We start from the raw sequence: 18,246 nt of genomic DNA, 5'->3' as shown, positions 1-18,246 counted from the left end.
TCTCTGCACTAACGCTTTGTCTTTCACCACACATTAACATGCCATTTGCCTTTGTTCCATGACCTTCTGGCCGGTTATTCTCTGTGACCTTATCCTATCAACACCTTTTTTGTTATCTCTTGCCTCACCCCTACTTTACTTGCTTAAAACCTTTTACATTTTTAATATTTGTCAGTTCTGATGAAGGGTCACTGACCTGAAATGTTAACTCTGTTTCTCTCTCCACAGATGCTGCCAGACCTGCTGAGTATTTCCAGCATTTCTTGGTTTTATTTCAGATTTACAGCATCTGTAGTATTTTGCTTTTATTTCAGTAACCACTGGACGCAGGTTTAAAATAATTGTCAAAAAAATCCAAGGGGGATATGAAGATTTCTTTTTCTAAATGTAAGTTGTTGTGATCTGGAATGCATTATTTCAAAGGGTGGTGGAACCAGAATCAATTGTAACTTTAAAAAGGGAACTGATATATACTTGAAAAGGCAAAAATTGCAGGGTTATCGGGAAAGAGCAGGGAAGTGGGACTAATGGCGATACCTACATCACACAAATGAAAAAAAACTGAATTGCTGTTACAAAGAACGGGCACAGACATGATGGACTGAATGGCCTCCTTCTGTGCTGGATGATTGTATGAATGCATGTTTCCAGAGATGGTGCAGGACTACTCCATCAGCCAAATTTATCCAACAGCTATCATGGTCTGAGGCATTTCTGGATTTCATCTTTAGTAATGACCCAGCTAAAGCTCTTAATGTAGAAAGCAAAGGATCTTTCAGGATCCATAGAATAATACAGCACAGCTTATATCAATAGAATTCAAGTGTACGCAAAAAAAAAATGACTGGTATAAATGTAATAAACTAAAAGAGCTAACTTCAAGGAGAGTGATTAATAAGTTCACTAGAACCCAATAGTTGAGAGATGTACAGCAGACAGGTAGGGAGTATTTAAGAAACTGCTGTTATGACATTCAAAGTTCATTCTATCAAATGAAAACTAATTAAGGGACGATGCAAGCCAACTTGGGATTTAAACATAAGTATTAGGAATAAGTAGAAAGATGTTAAAATATTGAAGGGACCGGGTTGGCACAAGTATTTGGTTATCTTATGGAAGACAGGCAAAAGCAGGTCAAAATACAGCAGTCAAAACAAGCATTGAGAAATATAGCAGTGGGGGAAAAAGGCAGTAGTCCACATAAAAATAACAAAGGAAAACAAAGCTATTTAGGACGATGTATGCATTTAACACTGCAACACCCAAAAGAACAGATTTGCCAGTCCCAATACCTCCCTGAACATTTACCATTTGGGCCGTTTCCTGAACATTAGTAAACAGTATTCCAGCATGCTTGCTCCTCTGATGTTCTTCCAAGTCCTGTTGAGAGTTGAACAGCTCGGTACATTCCCCACAAATGAAAGTGCTGGTTTGCTGAGTTAAATGTTCTGTGCTCAAATGATGATGCAAAGCTCCAGGAAATCTGAATGTTGACGGGCAGTACGAACATTTAAATGGATGGATTCCTAAAAAAAAAAATCCACACTCATTGCAAGTCTGATGAAACACTGAGCACAAGTCAATGTGAAGTGATACAAAGCAAATTAAATTCTATTTGTTAAATGTTTCTCTGCAAAGAAGCACCTGTATTATAGTGAACTGTGAAATATGACAGCTCACTGCAAAATCGAGTTAGTGAACTTATGCTGTAACTAGTTCAGCTATACGTGAGATTCTAATGACATTAACCTGCAGTTGCAGTATATATTTTATTCAAAGTCTGGTAGTCCAAACAAAAGCTTTATTGATACAAAAGCAAAATTCTGCAGACGCTGGAAATCTGGAGTAAAAAACAGAAAATGATGGAAGTACTCAGCAGGCAGCATTTATGGAGAGAGAAAGAGTTAACATTTCTGGTCATAGAGTTAGCAATTTACAGAACAGAAGGAAGCTATTAGGCCCATCATGTCTGTGCTGACTGAAAAATAGCTATCCGGCCAGCGACACCCACATCCCATGAAAGAAAAATAAATCCCATTTATCAACCCTTGGTCTGTAGACTTGTATGTTGCAGCATTTCAAGTGCATATCCAAGTATATTTTTAAATGAAATGAAGGTTTCTACCTCTATCATCCTTTCAGGCATTGAATACCAGAACCCCATCGCCCCCTGGCTGAATACATTTCTCAATTCCCCACTAATCCTTCTACCAATTACTTTAAATCTATAGCCCCGGTTATTAACATCTCTGCTAAGGGAAATAGGTCCTCAGTCTAGACCCCTCAATTTTATACATCTCAATTAAATCTCCCCTCAATCTTCTCTCCCCCAAAGAAAACAATCCCAGGCTATCCAATCTTTCCTCACAGCTAAAATTCTCCAATCTGGCAACATCCTCATAAATCTCTACTGTACCCTTGCTGGTGTGATCACTTCCTTCCTTTAATGCGGTGACCAGAACTGTATGCAGTACTCTAGTCATACTGTCAGACAGAGGTCATACGAGCATTTTATACAGTTCCAACATAATCTCCCTGTTCTTATAATTTATGCTTCGGCCTGTCCAAGGCAAGTATCCTGTATGCCTTAGCCACCCAATCTACCTGTCTTTCATCGATTCTGCTGCCTGATCTGAATATTTCCAGCATTTTGTTTTTATAACAGCTTTATTGATCCCATCATATTGAGGTCCTGATGAGGGCACGCACCCAGATAAAAACTGTAGAATATTCAGCCAAATTTCTGTTATCAAAGAACACACACTGCTTTGATTAGTGTCCCAATGTATTAGTGTTCATAGATTTTGAGTTAAGTTTGACCCTTTAAGCTAATATTAAAGAACATTTCTGGAATCAAACATATTCTTGGCTTGAAGGTTACTATGGAGAAAAATACCAATTATGAGAAGGATTAGATTACCCACTGCAGGCATGGCCTTCCTTAATGTTTGGAATGTGGTTCAACCTCCATTCTGCCCCATTGTGCAGATGTTTTGATGAGCTGTTCCTCATCAGCTCATTGATTAAGATCTCTTCTGAAACACACCCTTAATTCAATGACTAGAGGAACAAGTATAGACACCCCAATAGAAACAAAAGGCAAAAACACATTACAAGGCATTTTTTGTTTTTATTAATAGCACCAAGCAGCACTAGACAAGAACCAGAACTGGAGGTGGGAAGAGGGCAGATGCAGAAAGGGGGAGAGTTTTGTATGTGAAAATTGAATTTCACAGAGGAATCTAATATTATTCCTCAGTCAACCTTGACATGCAAATGTAATTATTCCAAATAGTACTGCAGGCTCCCACTGAGTGGCAGAATCTGTACTGACTACAGCTGGGACTTTTCTCGATATACAAGGGAACTTACAACTGCTGGGCAGCCATTGAACAGAGCCCCAAGAGGGAGCCCGAACAGTGAATTGTTTAACTGAAACTCAATGTGTAGCTGTCACAGTCTGTACCACAAACAGCAGACACATTGTCAACACCTTGAATACCAATGCAGAAACTTTGCATCAGTAGTGAATCTGTTCCACATGGAACTTCTATAACTTTCTGTAAGACCCATGAATCCCAGTCAGAAAGTTTAGATCATTTCAGATCCACAGCTGCCAACCACACCGTGGATGCATAACCTGAATTACTTTAGACAATAGGTGCCATCTTGAACTTTGACTTCACAATGGAGTAGATTAAGACTTGCAGGCCAATGTTTAATTAAGCAGACACACATGGAACCAGGCTGCTAGTCCCAACCTTGTTGCCGTTTTTATTTGTCTTTCACATGAGCAGTACTTCTAATCCCATTTGGCTGCTGTTCCATACTCTTTAATGCTCCTTTGCTTCAACCACCTATCTGACCTATTCTTAAATGTTAACATGGCTTCTGCTTCAATCACAAACACTAGTAATGCATTCCAAAGTATGTCAACCTTGTGTGAACAAGTTTCTCCTATTCTCTTAGATCCATGGCCCCTTGTTCTAGACCCTATTCCTATCAAAACACCACTCAACCTTCTTGGCTATAATAAAATCACAGCAGCTTTTCATGTTTCATATTTGCATGTCCTCAGCACCTTGGTGAATCACCACCGTACACTCTCTAATGCCCCCAACATCCTTCCTATAGAGTGGAGTCCAAAATTGCAAACAGTAATCCAACTGTGGTCTTAGTATGGTTTTATATAGATTCACCATCACATCTCAACATTTATATTCTATATTTCTTGCCATAAAACCCAGTATTGAATCCAAAGCCATAAAACCCAGTATTCTATTAGCTTTTATTTTGTGGCCTTATCTTTTTGAGGTGCTACTTTTAACGCCTTATTAACTTGACTCCCAAATCCCTCATTCTTCCTCAACTGTTCTCCTCCTCCCAAACAAAGTATACTTACATTTATTTTTTAAAAACCAAAAGCTACCAATTCACATTTATTGACCTTAAATTCCATCTGCAGTGGCATAGTGGTATTGTCATGGGACGAGTAACCCAGAAACCCAGGGTATTGCTCTGGAACACGGGTTCGAATCCTACCACGGCAGAAGGTGGAATTTAAATTCAATTAATAAATTTGGAATTAAAAGCTAGTCTAATGTTTGTCGATTGTCATAAAAACCCATCTGGTTCACTCACGTCCTTTAGGGAAGGAAATCTGTCCTACTTACCTGGTCTGGCCTACATGTGATTCCACAGCAATGTGGCCGACTCTTAAAATGCCCAGCAAGCCACTCAGTTGTACCTAACCACTACAATGTCGATAAGGAATGAGACCCGACGGACCGTCCGGCATCGACCTAGGCACTGGAAAGGATAACAGCAAACGCAGCCCTGTCGACCCTGCAAAGTCCTCCTTACTAACATCTGGGAGCTTGTACCAAAGTTGGGAGAGCTGTCCCACAGACTTGGCTAGCAACAGCCTGACATAGTCAAACTCACCGAACCGTATCTTACAATGTCCCAGACACTGCCATCATCATCCCCGGGATTGTCCTGTCCCACCGGCAGGACAGATCCAGTAGAGGTGGCGGCACAGTGGTATACAGTCAGGAGGGAGTTGCCCTGGGAGTCCTCAACTTAGTGCCCTGACCCCATGAAGTCTCATGGCATCAGGTCAAACACGGGCAAGGAAACCGCCTGCTGAATACCACCTTCCACACCGCCCCGCCCCCCGCCCTAGCTGATGAATCAGTACTCCTCCATGATGAACACCACTTGGAGGAAGCACTGAGGGTGGCAAGGGGCAGAATGTACTCTGGGTGCAGGACTTCAATGTCCATCACTAAGAGTGGCTCGGTAGCACCACTACTGACCAAGTCCTAAAGGACATAGCTGCTAGACTGGGTATGCGGTAGGTGTTGAGAGAACCAACAAGAGGGAAAAATATACTTGACCTCGTCCTCGCCAATCTGCCAGCCGCAGATGCATCTGTCCATGACAGTACTGGCAGGAGTGACCACCGCACAGTTGTCGTGGAGACAAAGTCCCATCTTCACACTGAGGATACCCTCCCTTGTGTTGTGTGGCACTACTTCTTTTGGGCCTCCTTATCTCGAGAGACAATGGATACGCGCCTGGAGGTGGTCAGTGGTTTGTGAAGCAGCGCCTGGAGTGGCTATAAAGGCCAATTCTGGAGTGACAGGCTCTTCCACAGGTGCTGCAGAGAAATTTGTTTGTTGGGGCTGTTGCACAGTTGGCTCTCCCCTTGCGCCTCTCTCTTTTTTTCCTGCCAACTACTAAGTCTCTTCGACTCGCCACAATTTAGCCCTGTCTTTATGGCTGCCCGCCAGCTCTGGCGAATGCTGGCAACTGACTCCCACGACTTGTGATCAATGTCACACGATTTCATGTCGCGTTTGCAGACGTCTTTATAACGGAGACATGGACGGCCGGTGGGTCTGATACCAGTGGCGAGCTCGCTGTACAATGTGTCTTTGGGGATCCTGCCATCTTCCATGCGGCTCACATGGCCAAGCCATCTCAAGCGCCGCTGACTCAGTAGTGTGTATAAGCTGGGGGTGTTGGCCGCTTCAAGGACTTCTGTGTTGGAGATATAGTCCTGCCACCTGATGCCAAGTATTCTCCGAAGGCAGCGAAGATGGAATGAATTGAGACGTCGCTCTTGGCTGGCATACGTTGTCCAGGCCTCGCTGCCATAGAGCAAGGTACTGTGGCACTACTACCGCGTGCTAAATGGGATAGATTTCAAACAGATATAGCAATACAAAGCTGGGCATCCATGAGGCACTGGGGGACATCAGCAGTAGCAGAATTGTACTCAACCACAATCTGTAACCTCATGGCCCGGCATCTCCACCACTCTACCATTACCATCAAACCGGGGATCAACCCTGGTTTAATGTAGAGTGCAGGAGGGCATGCCAGCAGCAGCACCAGGCATACCTCAAAATGAGGTGTCAACCTAGTCAAGCTACAATCCACGACTACTTGCATGCTAAACAGCGTGAGCAGCATGCAATAGACAGAGCTAAGTGACTACATCTGCAGGAAGTGCACCCAGTTGCAGCTCCTCACAGACTGCATGGATCGGTTGGAGCGGCGACTGGATGCACTTAGGAGCACGCAGGTGGCGGAAAGCGTCATAGATAGGAGTTTTAGAGAAGTGGTTACACCCAAAGTGCAGGCAGATAGATGGGTGACCGTTAGAAGGGGCAGGCAGTCAGTGCAGGAATCCCCTGTGGCTATCCCCCTAACAAGTATACCGTTTTGGATACTGTTGGGGGGGATGGCCTATCAGGGGAAAACAGCAGCAGCCAGAGCAGTGGCACCATGATTGGCACTGTTGTTCAGCAGGGAGGGACAAAGCGCAGAAGAGCAATAGTTATAGGGGACTCGATAGTCAGGGGCATAGATAGGTGCTTCTGTGGACGTGAAAGAGACTCCAGGAAGGTATGTTGCCTCCCTGGTGCCAGGGTCAAGGATGTCTCTGAACGGACAGAGGGCATTCTGAAGGGGGAGGGTGAACAGCCAGAGGTTGTGGTACACATCAGTACCAACGGCATAGGCAGGAAGAGCGACGAGGTCCTGCAGGGGGAGTTTAGAGAGTTAGGTAGAAAGTTAAAAGACAGGACCTCTAGGGTTGTAATCTCGGGATTACTCCCTGTGCCACGTGCCAGTGAGACTAGAAATAGGAAGATAGTGCAGCTAAACACGTGGCTGAGCAGCTGGTGTAGAAGGCAGGGTTTCAGATATCTGGACCATTGGGCTCTCTTCAGGGACCTGTACAAGGAGGACGGGTTGCACCTAAACTGGAAGGGCACTAACATCCTGGCTGCAAGGTTTGCTAGCGTCACTCGGGAGGGTTTAAACTAGTGTGGCAGGGGGTGGGAACCAGAGCAGTAGGACAGCTGGTGAAGTAAATGAGGAGGACATAGTAAATAAGGCCAGTAGGACTAAGAGGAAGAGCAGGCAGGGAGATGTTGCTGAGCACAGCGGGACTGGTGGTCTGAAGTGCATTTGTTTCAATGGGAGAAGTATAACAGGTAAGGCAGATGAACTTAGAGCTTGGATTAGTACTTGGAAATATGATGTTGTTGCTATTACAGAGACTTGGTTGAGGGAAGGGCAGGATTGGCAGCTAAATGTTCCAGGCTTTAGAAGCTTCAGGCGGGATAGAGGCGGATGTAAAAGGGGTGGGGGAGTTGCATTACTGGTTAAGGAGAATATCACAGCTGTACTGCAGGAGGACACCTTATTAATATCTCTTTGCAGCTTCCTTTGGTCCTCTGGATTATTTACTCTGCCTCCTATTTACCGTAAGTTTGAACCACTCCCTCTAACTCTATATCCAAATTATTGATGTACACAGTGAGCAAAAGTAGTCTCAGAACAGAACCCTATGGGACACTGCTACTCGTTTCCAATTACTAAAACTGTCCTTAAATCCTACTCATGCTATCCTCCCTTCTAATCAGTTTTGATCACACTTGTTTTAGACAACGTTAAATTTGAAAGCAAGGATTCCAGGATAGAGGGCATAGACTCAGAGCCGAATGTATTTTGTTCGGAAAAAAGGTTAAGGGATGATATAATCCAGATATCAAAAATGCGAAGGAGTGCAGATGATGGTTTTTATTATTTGTTCCTGGGATATGGGAGTCGCTGGTAAGGCTAGCATTTATTGCTCATCCCCAAGTGCCCTCGAGAAGGTGCTGGTGAACTGCCTTCTTTTGCACTGTTGCAATCTGAGTGATGTTGGTTTACCCAGTGTGCTGTTAGATATGGAGTTCCAGGATTTTGACCCAGTGACAATGACGGGATGGTAATATACTTCCAAGTCAGGATGGTGCGTGACTTGGAGGGAACTTGCATGTGGTGGTGTTCCCATGTAGCTGCTGCACTTGTTCTTCCAGGCCAGTAAAGATCGCAGGTTTGAAAGGTGCTGTTGAAGAACACTGACATCTTTTAAATGGCGCACACTGCAGCCGCTGTGCACCAGTGGTGGAAGGAATCAATGTTAAAGGTGGTGGATAGGGTGCAAATTAATAGGGCTGCTTTGTCCCGGATGGTGTCGAGCTTTGAGTGTTATTGGAGCTGCACTCACCCAGGCAAGTGGGGAGTATTCCAACACACTCCTGTCTGTGCCTTGTAGATGGTGGAAAGACTTTGGGGAGTCAAAAGGTGAGTTACATGCTGCAGAATACCCAGCATCTGACCTACTCTTGTGACCACAGTATTTATTTGGCTGGTCCAGTTAAGTTTCTAGTCAATGGCGAACTGTGAATGGTGAATGGATGTTGATGGTGAGGGATTCAGCCACGGTAATGCCACTGAACATCAAGGGCAGATGAGGAGGCAGATGACTAGATTCTCTCTTGTTCCATCCATCAATATTGGTGACCACGCTCTGGAAGTGGTTCAAGAGTTCACCTACCTAGGCTCAACTATCACCAGTAACCTGTCTCTAGATGCAGAAATCAACAAGCGCATGGGTAAGGCTTCCACTGCTATGCCCAGACTGGCCAAGAGAGTGTGGGAAAATGGCGCACTGACACGGAACACAAAAGTCCGAGTGTATCAGGCCTGTGTCCTCAGTACCTTGCTCTATGGCAGCGAGGCCTGGACAACGTATGCCAGCCAAGAGTGACGTCTCAATTCATTCCATCTTCGCTGCCTCCGGAGAATACTTGGCATCAGGTGGCAGGACCGTATCTCCAACACAGAAGTACTCGAGGCGGCCAACATCCCCAGCTTGTACACACTACTGAGTCAGCGGCGCTTGAGATGGCTTGGCCATGTGAGCCGCATGGAAGATGGCAGGATCCCCAAGGACACATTGTACAGCGAGCTCGCCACTGGTATCAGACCCACCGGCCATCCATGTCTCCGCTTTAAAGACGTCTGCAAACGCGACATGAAATCCTGTGACATTGATCACAAGTCGTGGGAGTCAGTTGCCAGCGTTCGCCAGAGCTGGCGGGCAGCCATCAAGACAGGGCTAAAATGTGGCGAGTCGAAGAGACTTAGTAGTTGGCAGGAAAAAAAGAGAGAGGCGCAAGGGGAGAGCCAACTGTGCAACAGCCCCGACAAACAAATTTCTCTGCAGCACCTGTGGAAAAGCCTGTCACTCTAGAATTGGCCTTGATAGCCACTCCAGGCGCTGCTTCACAAACCACTGACCACCTCCAGGCGCGTATCCATTGTCTCTCGAGATAAGGAGGCCCAAAAGAAGAAAAAAAGAAGGTCCAGTTAAGTTTCTAGTCAATGGCGAACTGTGAATGGTGAATGGATGTTGATGGTGAGGGATTCAGCCATGGTAATGCCACTGAACATCAAGGGCAGATGACTAGATTCTCTCTTGTTGGGGATGATCAGTGCCTGGCACTTGTGTGGCGCTAATGTTACTTGCCACTTATAAACCCAAGCCTGAATATTGACCAGGTCTTGCTGCATGTGGGCACGGACTGCTTCATTAACTGAGGAGTTGCAAATGGTACTAACCACTGTGCAATCTTCAGAAAATATCCCCACTTCTGACCTTATGATGGAAGAAAGATTGTTGATGAAGCAGTTGAAAATGGTAGGTTCTAGGATACTGCCCTGAGGAACTCCTGCAGCAACGTCCTGGGGCAGAAGTGATTTTCCTTCAACAACTACAACCATCTTCCTTTGTGCTAGCTCTGGCTCCAGCCAGTGTGGGAATACACCCCACCCTCATCCACGCCCCCCCACCAAACGATTCCCACTGACGCCTATTTTGCTAGGGCTCCTTGTTGCCACATTCTGTCAAACGCTACTCTGATGTCAAGGGCAGTCACTCTCAGCTCTTTTTTTATTAGCTCTTTTGCCCATGTTTGGACCAAGGCTGTAATGAGGTCAGGAGCCAAGTGGTCCTGGCGGTACCCAAACTGAGCATCGGCGAGCAGGTCATTGGCAAGTAAGTGCCGCTTGATAGCACCGTTGATGCCACCTCCCATCATTTTGCTGATAATTGAGAGCAGACTGATGGGACAGTAATTGGTTGGATTGGATTTGTCCTACTTTTCATGGGCAAGACATGCCAAAGCAAATTTCCACTTTGTCGGTTAGGTGACTGTGTTGTGGCTGTACTGGAACAGTTTAGCTAGGGGCGCAGCTAGGTCTGGAACACGTCTTCAGCACTACAGCCGGAATGTTGTCGTGGTCCAATAGACTTTGCTGTATCCAGTGCCCTCAGCTGCTTCTCAATATCACGTGGACTGAACTGAATTGGCTGAAGACTGGCATCTGTGATGGTGGGGACTTCAAGAGGCAGAGATGGTTCATCCACTCGACACTTTGGGCTGAAGATGGTTGCATATGCTTCAGCCTTGTCTTTTGCACACATGTGCTGGGCTCTGCCATCATTGAGAATAGGAATGTTTTGGAGCTTCCTCCTCCAGTTATTTGTTTAACTGCCCACCACCATATATGTCTGGATGTGGCAAAACTGCAGAGCTTTGATCTGATCCGCTGGCTGTGGGATTGCAGCAAGTAGCATGCTGCTTCTGCTGCTTAGTATGCATTTAGTCCTGTGTTGCAGTTTCACCAAATTGGCACCTCAGTCAAATGGAGATGTAAACCTCATTTACATGCAGCTACATGACTTTATTTTCAGTATAGAACTTGAGGGCAACATTTAAAATTAACAAGCGAGATGAGAGGTTTCAGAAAACCTCCCCCACACATTACGGATATGCAAGACTCCAAGCAAAAGCAGTAATGCTGACATAATTAGCTCCTTAAAAGAGGAGATAAATAAATGGCTGGAATGGAGTTGGTTGTGCATTAGGAAAGGGAATGTTGACTAGAGGAGATGAAACCATGGGTAAATATCCTGGATTTCTGCTTAATTAACTTTAACGAGCATATTTTTTATGCAGAACTTTGCTTCAGAAGATTAAATAGGTGCAGTAGACTTTGACCAGTAAATTTATGCAATCTGTGGAAAGAACAGGTTTGGTGATCACAGGTCTTCTCTTCTAATCCTAAACTTCCTGGCGTCAAAGCAGCATGTAAAGCAAGCTCAAAAACTGAGTAACCTTCATTCTATGGTTTCGGAACTGAGTCTGCCTTTATCATCAAGCAGGTTCACGGAATGGAGGCTGAGGGGCAATAATGGCCTTCAACAGGTATAATATCAATGTCCCTGATGAATGCACTTAGAGCCACACAGCCAGCTTGTACTTTCCATTAAGAAGTTGTGTGCACCCATCAGTTTGATATGTGTCAAGTATCATGCTAGGCCCCCACCTGCCAAGAATGAGGCACATTAATTTTGTCATGAACATTGATTTTTAATTGTTGTTGGAGCGAGGAAATGACTTGTTAAACAGATCAACCGTGGCTGGAAAAATTTTTTACATACTAACAGGCATCGAAGGTGAGGAAATGCATTCCAGGGCCTGCTAAGGAGGATACAATCCACAAGGGCTAGGACTGGTTAGATCAGCTGGTCACATGACTACCTGGCTGTTCCAGGGTTTTCTTTTGAACTGGACAGAGAGATTGAACGCAGAAAGTCTGTTTGCTGCTGAGAAGATCTCTCCTGTCTGCTCTCACTTCTTTCTCACAAGCCTCTGAATCCACTGAAGACAATAAATCCCAAGAGAGAAAAGTCTCCAACAACGAACAAGATTTAAGAAGAACTCTGGCTCCCAACGAAAAGCAAGATCTACCTACAATCATGGGCTCTACAGTAAGCTCGAAGAACCGTAACAACAATTGTTCAGATATTGCCTCAAACTTTTCCACTTTATTTTTCTTCTGCTCTGTTCTGTCTCTATTTGCATGTGTGCATTGCGTATGCATGCTAGCGTGGGGCGCGCCATGTATCCGTAGGCGTTAACCGAATTACAGTTTAAGTTTCTGTTCAATAAATTTCAACTTTTCTTAAACTTAAGAACTTGAACCTAAGAAAACCTGTTTGTGCTGGTTTCTTTGCCTTATAATTGGAAAGTGACGAACAAGGATTCATCAAGGGGGAGCTAAAAACACGGTGCATTTAAAATTAAACCCTGTTACGGTAAGATCACGTGAAGGCTGAGAGGGACCCCTGGACACCTTTCTCAATGGGTCGTAACACAAGGAAGGGGTTTGATGCAACCTGAAACCCAATGCTACTGAATTTGAACTAAGAAACATATGAAATAGGAGCAGGAGTCGGCTATTCGGCTCCTCGAGCCTGCTCTGCCATTCTATAAGATCATGGCTGATCAGCTTGTGGACTCAACTCCACTATCCTGCCTCCCCACCGAAACCCTTTGACTCCCTTGTTTGTCAAGAATATGTCTACCTCTGCCTTAAAAACATTCAATGATCCTGCCTCCACCGCTCTCTGGGAAAGACAGTTCCAGACTCACGACCCTCAACGAAAATTTCTCCTCATCTTTGTCTTAAATGGGATACCCCTTATTTTAAACTGTGCCCCCTAGTTTCAGTCTCTCCCACAAGGGGAAACATCCTTTCAACATCCATCCTGTCAAGTCCCCTCAGGATCTTGTATGTTTCAATAAGATCACCTCTCATCCTTCTAAACTCCAAGAAATACAGACCCAACCTGTCCAACCTTTCCTCATAAGATAATCCGCTCATCCCAGGAATCAGTCAAGTGAACCTTCTCTGAACTGCTTCCAATGCTCTAAGTAAGGAGACCAGAACTGCACACAATTCTCTGGATATGGTCTTGCCAATATCCTCTACAACTGTAGAAAACCATCTCAACTTTTATATTCCATTCCTCTTGCAATAAATGACAACATTGCATTTGCCTTTTTAGTTTTAGTTTAGAGATACAGCACTGAAACAGGCCCTTCGGCCCACCGAGTCTGTGCCGACCATCAACCACCCATTTATACTAATCCTACACTAATTCCATATTCCTACCACATCCCCACCTGTCCCTATATTTCCCTACCACCTACCTATAATGGCCAATTTACCCATCAACCTGCAAGTCTTTGGCATGTGGGAGGAAACTGGAGCACCCGGAGGAAACCCACGCAGACACAGGGAGAACTTGCAAACTCCACACAGGCAGGACCCAGAATCGAACCCGGGTCGCTGGAGCTGTGAGGCTGTGGTGCTAACCACTGCGCCGCCCATCTTAACCATTTGCTGTACTTGCATACTAATTTTTTGTGTTTAGTGTACTAGGACATCCAGATCCCTTTGCATCTCAGAGTTCTGCAATCTCTCTCCATTTAAATATGTTGCTTTTCTATTTTTCCAGCCAAAGTGGACAAGTTCGCACTTTCTCACGTTATACTCCATCTGCCAAATCTTTGCCCACTCACTTAACCTATCTATAATCGCTTTGCAGACTCATGTCCTCTTCACAATTTATTCTCCTACCTATGTACCATCAGCAAATTTAGCAACCATACATTCTGTCCCTTTAGCCAAGTCATTGATAGAGATTGTAAATAGTTGAGGCCCCAACACTGATCCCTGTGGCACTCCACTAGTTACAGCTTGCCAACCTGAAAATGACCCATTTATACCTACTCTCTGGTTCCTGTTAGCTAACCAATCCTCTACCCATACTAATATGTTACCCCCTATACCACGGGCGCTTATTTTGTTTAGTAAACTTTGATGAGGCACCTTGTCAAATTAAAATCAATGCATCCACTATCTCAGCAGCCACTTCTTTTAAGACCGGAGGATGAAGTCCATCAGGACCTGGGGACTTGACGGCTTTTAGTTCTAATAATTTTCTCAGTTTTAAGGGCGGCACAGTGGCTCAGTGGTTAGCACCGCAGCCTCACAGCTCCAGGGACCCGGGTTCGATTCTGGGTACTGCCTGTGCAGAGTTTGCAAGTTCTCCCTGTGACCGCGTGGGTTTTCGCCGGGTGCTCTGGTTTCCTCCCACAACCAAAAGACTTGCAGGTGATAGGTAAATTGGCCGTTGTAAATTGCCCCTAGTGTAGGTAGGTGGTAGGGAATATGGGATTACTGTAAGGTTAGTATAAATGGGTGGTTGTTGGTCGGCACAGACTTGGTGGGCCGAAGGGCCTGTTTCAGTGCTGTCTCTCTAAATAAATACCCTTTCCCTGGTGATGGCAATTGTTTTAAGTTCCTCCTTCCCTTTCAACTCTTGGTTCACATTTATTTCTGGGATGTTATTTGTATCCTCTACAGTGAAGACAGATGCAAACAATCTGTTAATTCAAATGCCATTTCCTTATTTTCCATTATTAACTCCCCGGACTCTCTCTAGAGGACCAACACTCACTTTACTTACTCATTTCCTTTTCAAATACCTGTAGAAACTCTTATTCATTCTTATATTTCGAGCTAGCTTTCTCTCGTATCTAATTTCTCCCATTATTCTTTTAGGCATTCTTTGCTGTTTTTTATATTCTGTCCAATCTTCTGACCTGCCTCTACTCTTTGCTGAATTGTACGCTATTTCTTTAACTTCTGAGTTAGCCACGGATGGTGCGTCCTTCCCCGAGAGTCTTTCTTTCTCACTGAAATGTACCTTAAGAATTGCTGACTGCTCAAAAGAGGAATTCAAGTTATGTCATTCCCCCCAACAAACTTAGGAAGTTCACACTGAGCTGAAGTGAAGGCCACTGGTACTGGATATTGACAGCAATTCTGCTGCCTCAAACTGAAGAACACAGAACAGCTCCAAAGATGGAAGAGTCTCCTTGAAAAGTAGTTACCATGTCAACCAATGCTTAAGCCTTGGTGCGATACTCTGTTCGAATCCTGCATGACAGGCATATGACACACAAGGCTCTGAAACCTATCAAATATTAGCATTAACGTAAGAAATAGGAGTAAACCATGAGGTCCTTCGAGCCTGCTCCGCCGTTCAGATTGCGGGTGATCTTCAATTTCAACTCCACTTTCCTGCACTACCCCCATATCCCTTGGTTCCCTTAGCATCCAAAAAATTAACAATCTCTGTCTTGACTGTACACAACTGAGCATCCACAGCTCTCTGGGGTGAAAAATTCCAAAGATTCATAACCCTTTGAGTGAAGGGATTTTTCCTCATCTCAGTCCTAAATGGCCAACCTCACTGAGACTGTGGGCCCTCGTTCAAGACTTTCCATGCCAGGGGAAATATCCTCCCAGCATCTATCCTGTCAAGCCCCTTAAAAAATTTCATATACCAAATGAGATCACCTCTCATTTTTCTTAACTCCATGGAATATAGGCCTACACTACTCAGTCTCTCCTCATAGGTCAATCCCCACAATCCAGGAATCACTCTGGTGAACCTTCATCGCACTTTCTCCAAGGCCAGTATATCCTTCCTTTGGTAGAGACTAAAACTGTACACAGTACTCTGGGAGCAAATAAATCCAGCGTGAGGCTCAGGGCCTTCACGTACCTACAGGAGCGGAGAGCGTTTGGACCTGTATGGAAACACCGAGAACCAGAAGCGGATAAATCCAGCACAAGGCTTGGGGCCTTCACTTACCTTCAGGAGTAGAGAGCAGTCGGACCTATTCAAGTGCGCCACAGTTTTGAAAAAAAAAAGCCAACATGACGTCACAGGAAAGCTGCAAGGTGATTGGTTGGTGAGTCACTGCTGTTAAGGAATAACTCTAAATTGCTGGGTAAGTAAATAAAGTAAAGGGAAAGGTTACAGTTTTTTTTTAAAATATAGTAGGCAGTTTTTTTTTTAGGGAATCAAGGTCCTTAGTGTAAATCATCTAATTGCTGGGTAATTTAAGGGGATAAATTAAGGGTAAGTCCTGGCAGGGCAGCTCGGCAACGTGGAGTGCTCCTCCTGTGCAATGAGAGAAGTCGGGGACACTTCCAGCGTCCAGGGCGAACACGTGTGCAGTAAATGTCTCCAGCTGCAGCTGTTCAAAATCCGCATTTCAGATCTGGAGCGGCGGCTGGAGATATTGTGGAGCATCCGCAAGGCTGAGAACATCATGGATAGCACGTACAGGGAGGTGGTCACACCGCAGGTAAAGACTGCTCAGACAGAAAGGGAATGGGTGACCGCCAGGCAGAGTAGAAGAACTAGGCAGGTAGTGCAGGAGTCCCCTGGGTCCATCTCCCTTTCGAACACATTTTCCACTTTGGATACTGTTGGGGGAGATAGCTTCTCAGGGAAATGCAGCAAGAGCCAAGTCTGTGGCACCACGGGAGGCTCAGCTGCACAGGAGGGGAGGAAAAGGAGTGGGAGAGCTATAGTGATAGGGGATTCTATCGTAAGGGGTACAGATAGGCGTTTCTGTGGCCGCAAATGTGACTCTAGGATGGTATGTTGCCCCCCTGGTGCTAGGGTCAAGGATGTCATGGAGCGGCTGCAGGACACTCTGAAGGGGGAGGGGGAACAGTCAGAGGTCGTGGTACACATTGGTACCAACGACACAGGTAGAAAGAGGGATGAGGTCCTTCCAGAAGAATTCAGGGAGCGAGGTAGCAGATTAAAAAGCAGGACCTCAAAGGCTGTAATCTCTGGATTACTCCTGGTGCCACGTGCTAGTGAGTATAGGAATAGGAGGATAGAGCAGATGAATACATGGCTGAGGAGATGGTGCAGGAGGGAGGGCTTTAGTTTCCTGGATCACTGGGTCTGTTTCTGGCAAAGGTGGAACCTGCACAAGTTGGACGGATTGCACCTGAACCGGAACGGGACCAACATTCTTGCTGGGAGGTTTGCTAGTGCTGTTGGGGGGGGGGGTGTTAAACTAATTTGGCAGGGGGATGGGATACAGAGTGGAGTTACAGCAGGGGGTGACGCACAGTCAAATATAGAAGAGAAACAGAGTCAGTCTGGAAGGCAGAGCAAATATCGACTTGTTAAGGCACACGTGAAAAATGCAAGGCTGGATTGCATCTATTTTAGTACAAGGAGTGTTATGAGCAAGGCAGATGAATTGAAGGCACTGATTAGCACATGGGATTATGATATTATTGCTATCACAGAGACATGATTGAGGGAGGGACAGGACTGACAGCTCAATATTCCAGGGTATAGAATCTTCAGGCGTGACAGGGAAGGGATAAAAGAGGTGGTGGTATTGCACTGTTGATCGAGGAGTCAATTACTGCAGTAAGGAGGGATGATATCTTAGAAGGTTCCTCAAATGAGGCCATATGGGTAGAGTTTAAAAACAAAAAGGGGGCAATCACTTGGCTGGGAGTGTACTACAGGCCTCCAAACAGTCAGAGAGAGATAGAGGAGCAGATATGTAGGCAAATCTCAGAGAGGTGTAAAAATAATAGGGTAATAATAGTCATTTTAAACAGACTCCAGAAGCTGGCTGCGCGTGGCTACCCTGAGGCACAGTGCGCTTTTGAGCAGAGAGATCCACCAATGACATGCTGTTCTCCCTTCGACAGCTACTGGAGAAATGCTGTGAACAGATGCCCCTCTACATTGCTTTCATAGATCTCACCAAAGCCTTTGACCTCATCAGCAGACGCGGTCTCTTCAGACTACTAGCAAAGAGCGGACATCCACCAAAGCTGCTAAGTATCATCACCTCATTCCATGACAATATGAAAGGCACAATTCAGCATAGCGGTGCCTCATCACACCCCTTTCGTATCCTGAGTGGCATGAAACAGGGCAGTGTACGTGTGAGAACAAAGTTTGGGATCTTCTCCTCACTGCTGCTTTCACATGCGTTCAAGTCTTCAGAAGAAGGAATATTCCTCCACACAAGATCAGATGGCAGGCTGTTCAACCTTGCCCATCTTAGAGTGAAGACCAAAGTACAGAAAGTCCTCATCAGGGAACTCCTCTTTGCTGATGATGCTGCATTAACATCCCACACAGAA

The 18,246-nt window shown here is 45.2% G+C and overlaps 1 protein-coding gene across 5 annotated transcripts in view; it reads right to left on the bottom strand.

The window, feature by feature from the left end:
* The window catches only part of zbtb40 (zinc finger and BTB domain containing 40), a 120,398-nt gene that overhangs the window by 11,300 nt on the left and 90,852 nt on the right, over positions 1-18,246 (bottom strand). For all 5 annotated transcript variants that reach the window (XM_068017565.1, XM_068017563.1, XM_068017567.1 and 2 more), the window contains one exon: positions 1,309-1,526. In XM_068017565.1, coding sequence (XP_067873666.1) covers positions 1,309-1,526 — 218 coding nt within the window. The remainder of the gene's footprint in view (positions 1-1,308; positions 1,527-18,246) is intronic.

Source organism: Heterodontus francisci, chromosome 37, assembly GCF_036365525.1.
Source record: "Heterodontus francisci isolate sHetFra1 chromosome 37, sHetFra1.hap1, whole genome shotgun sequence".
NCBI classification, from domain to species: domain Eukaryota; kingdom Metazoa; phylum Chordata; class Chondrichthyes; order Heterodontiformes; family Heterodontidae; genus Heterodontus; species Heterodontus francisci.
This window is presented reverse-complemented; position numbering and strand designations above follow the sequence as displayed.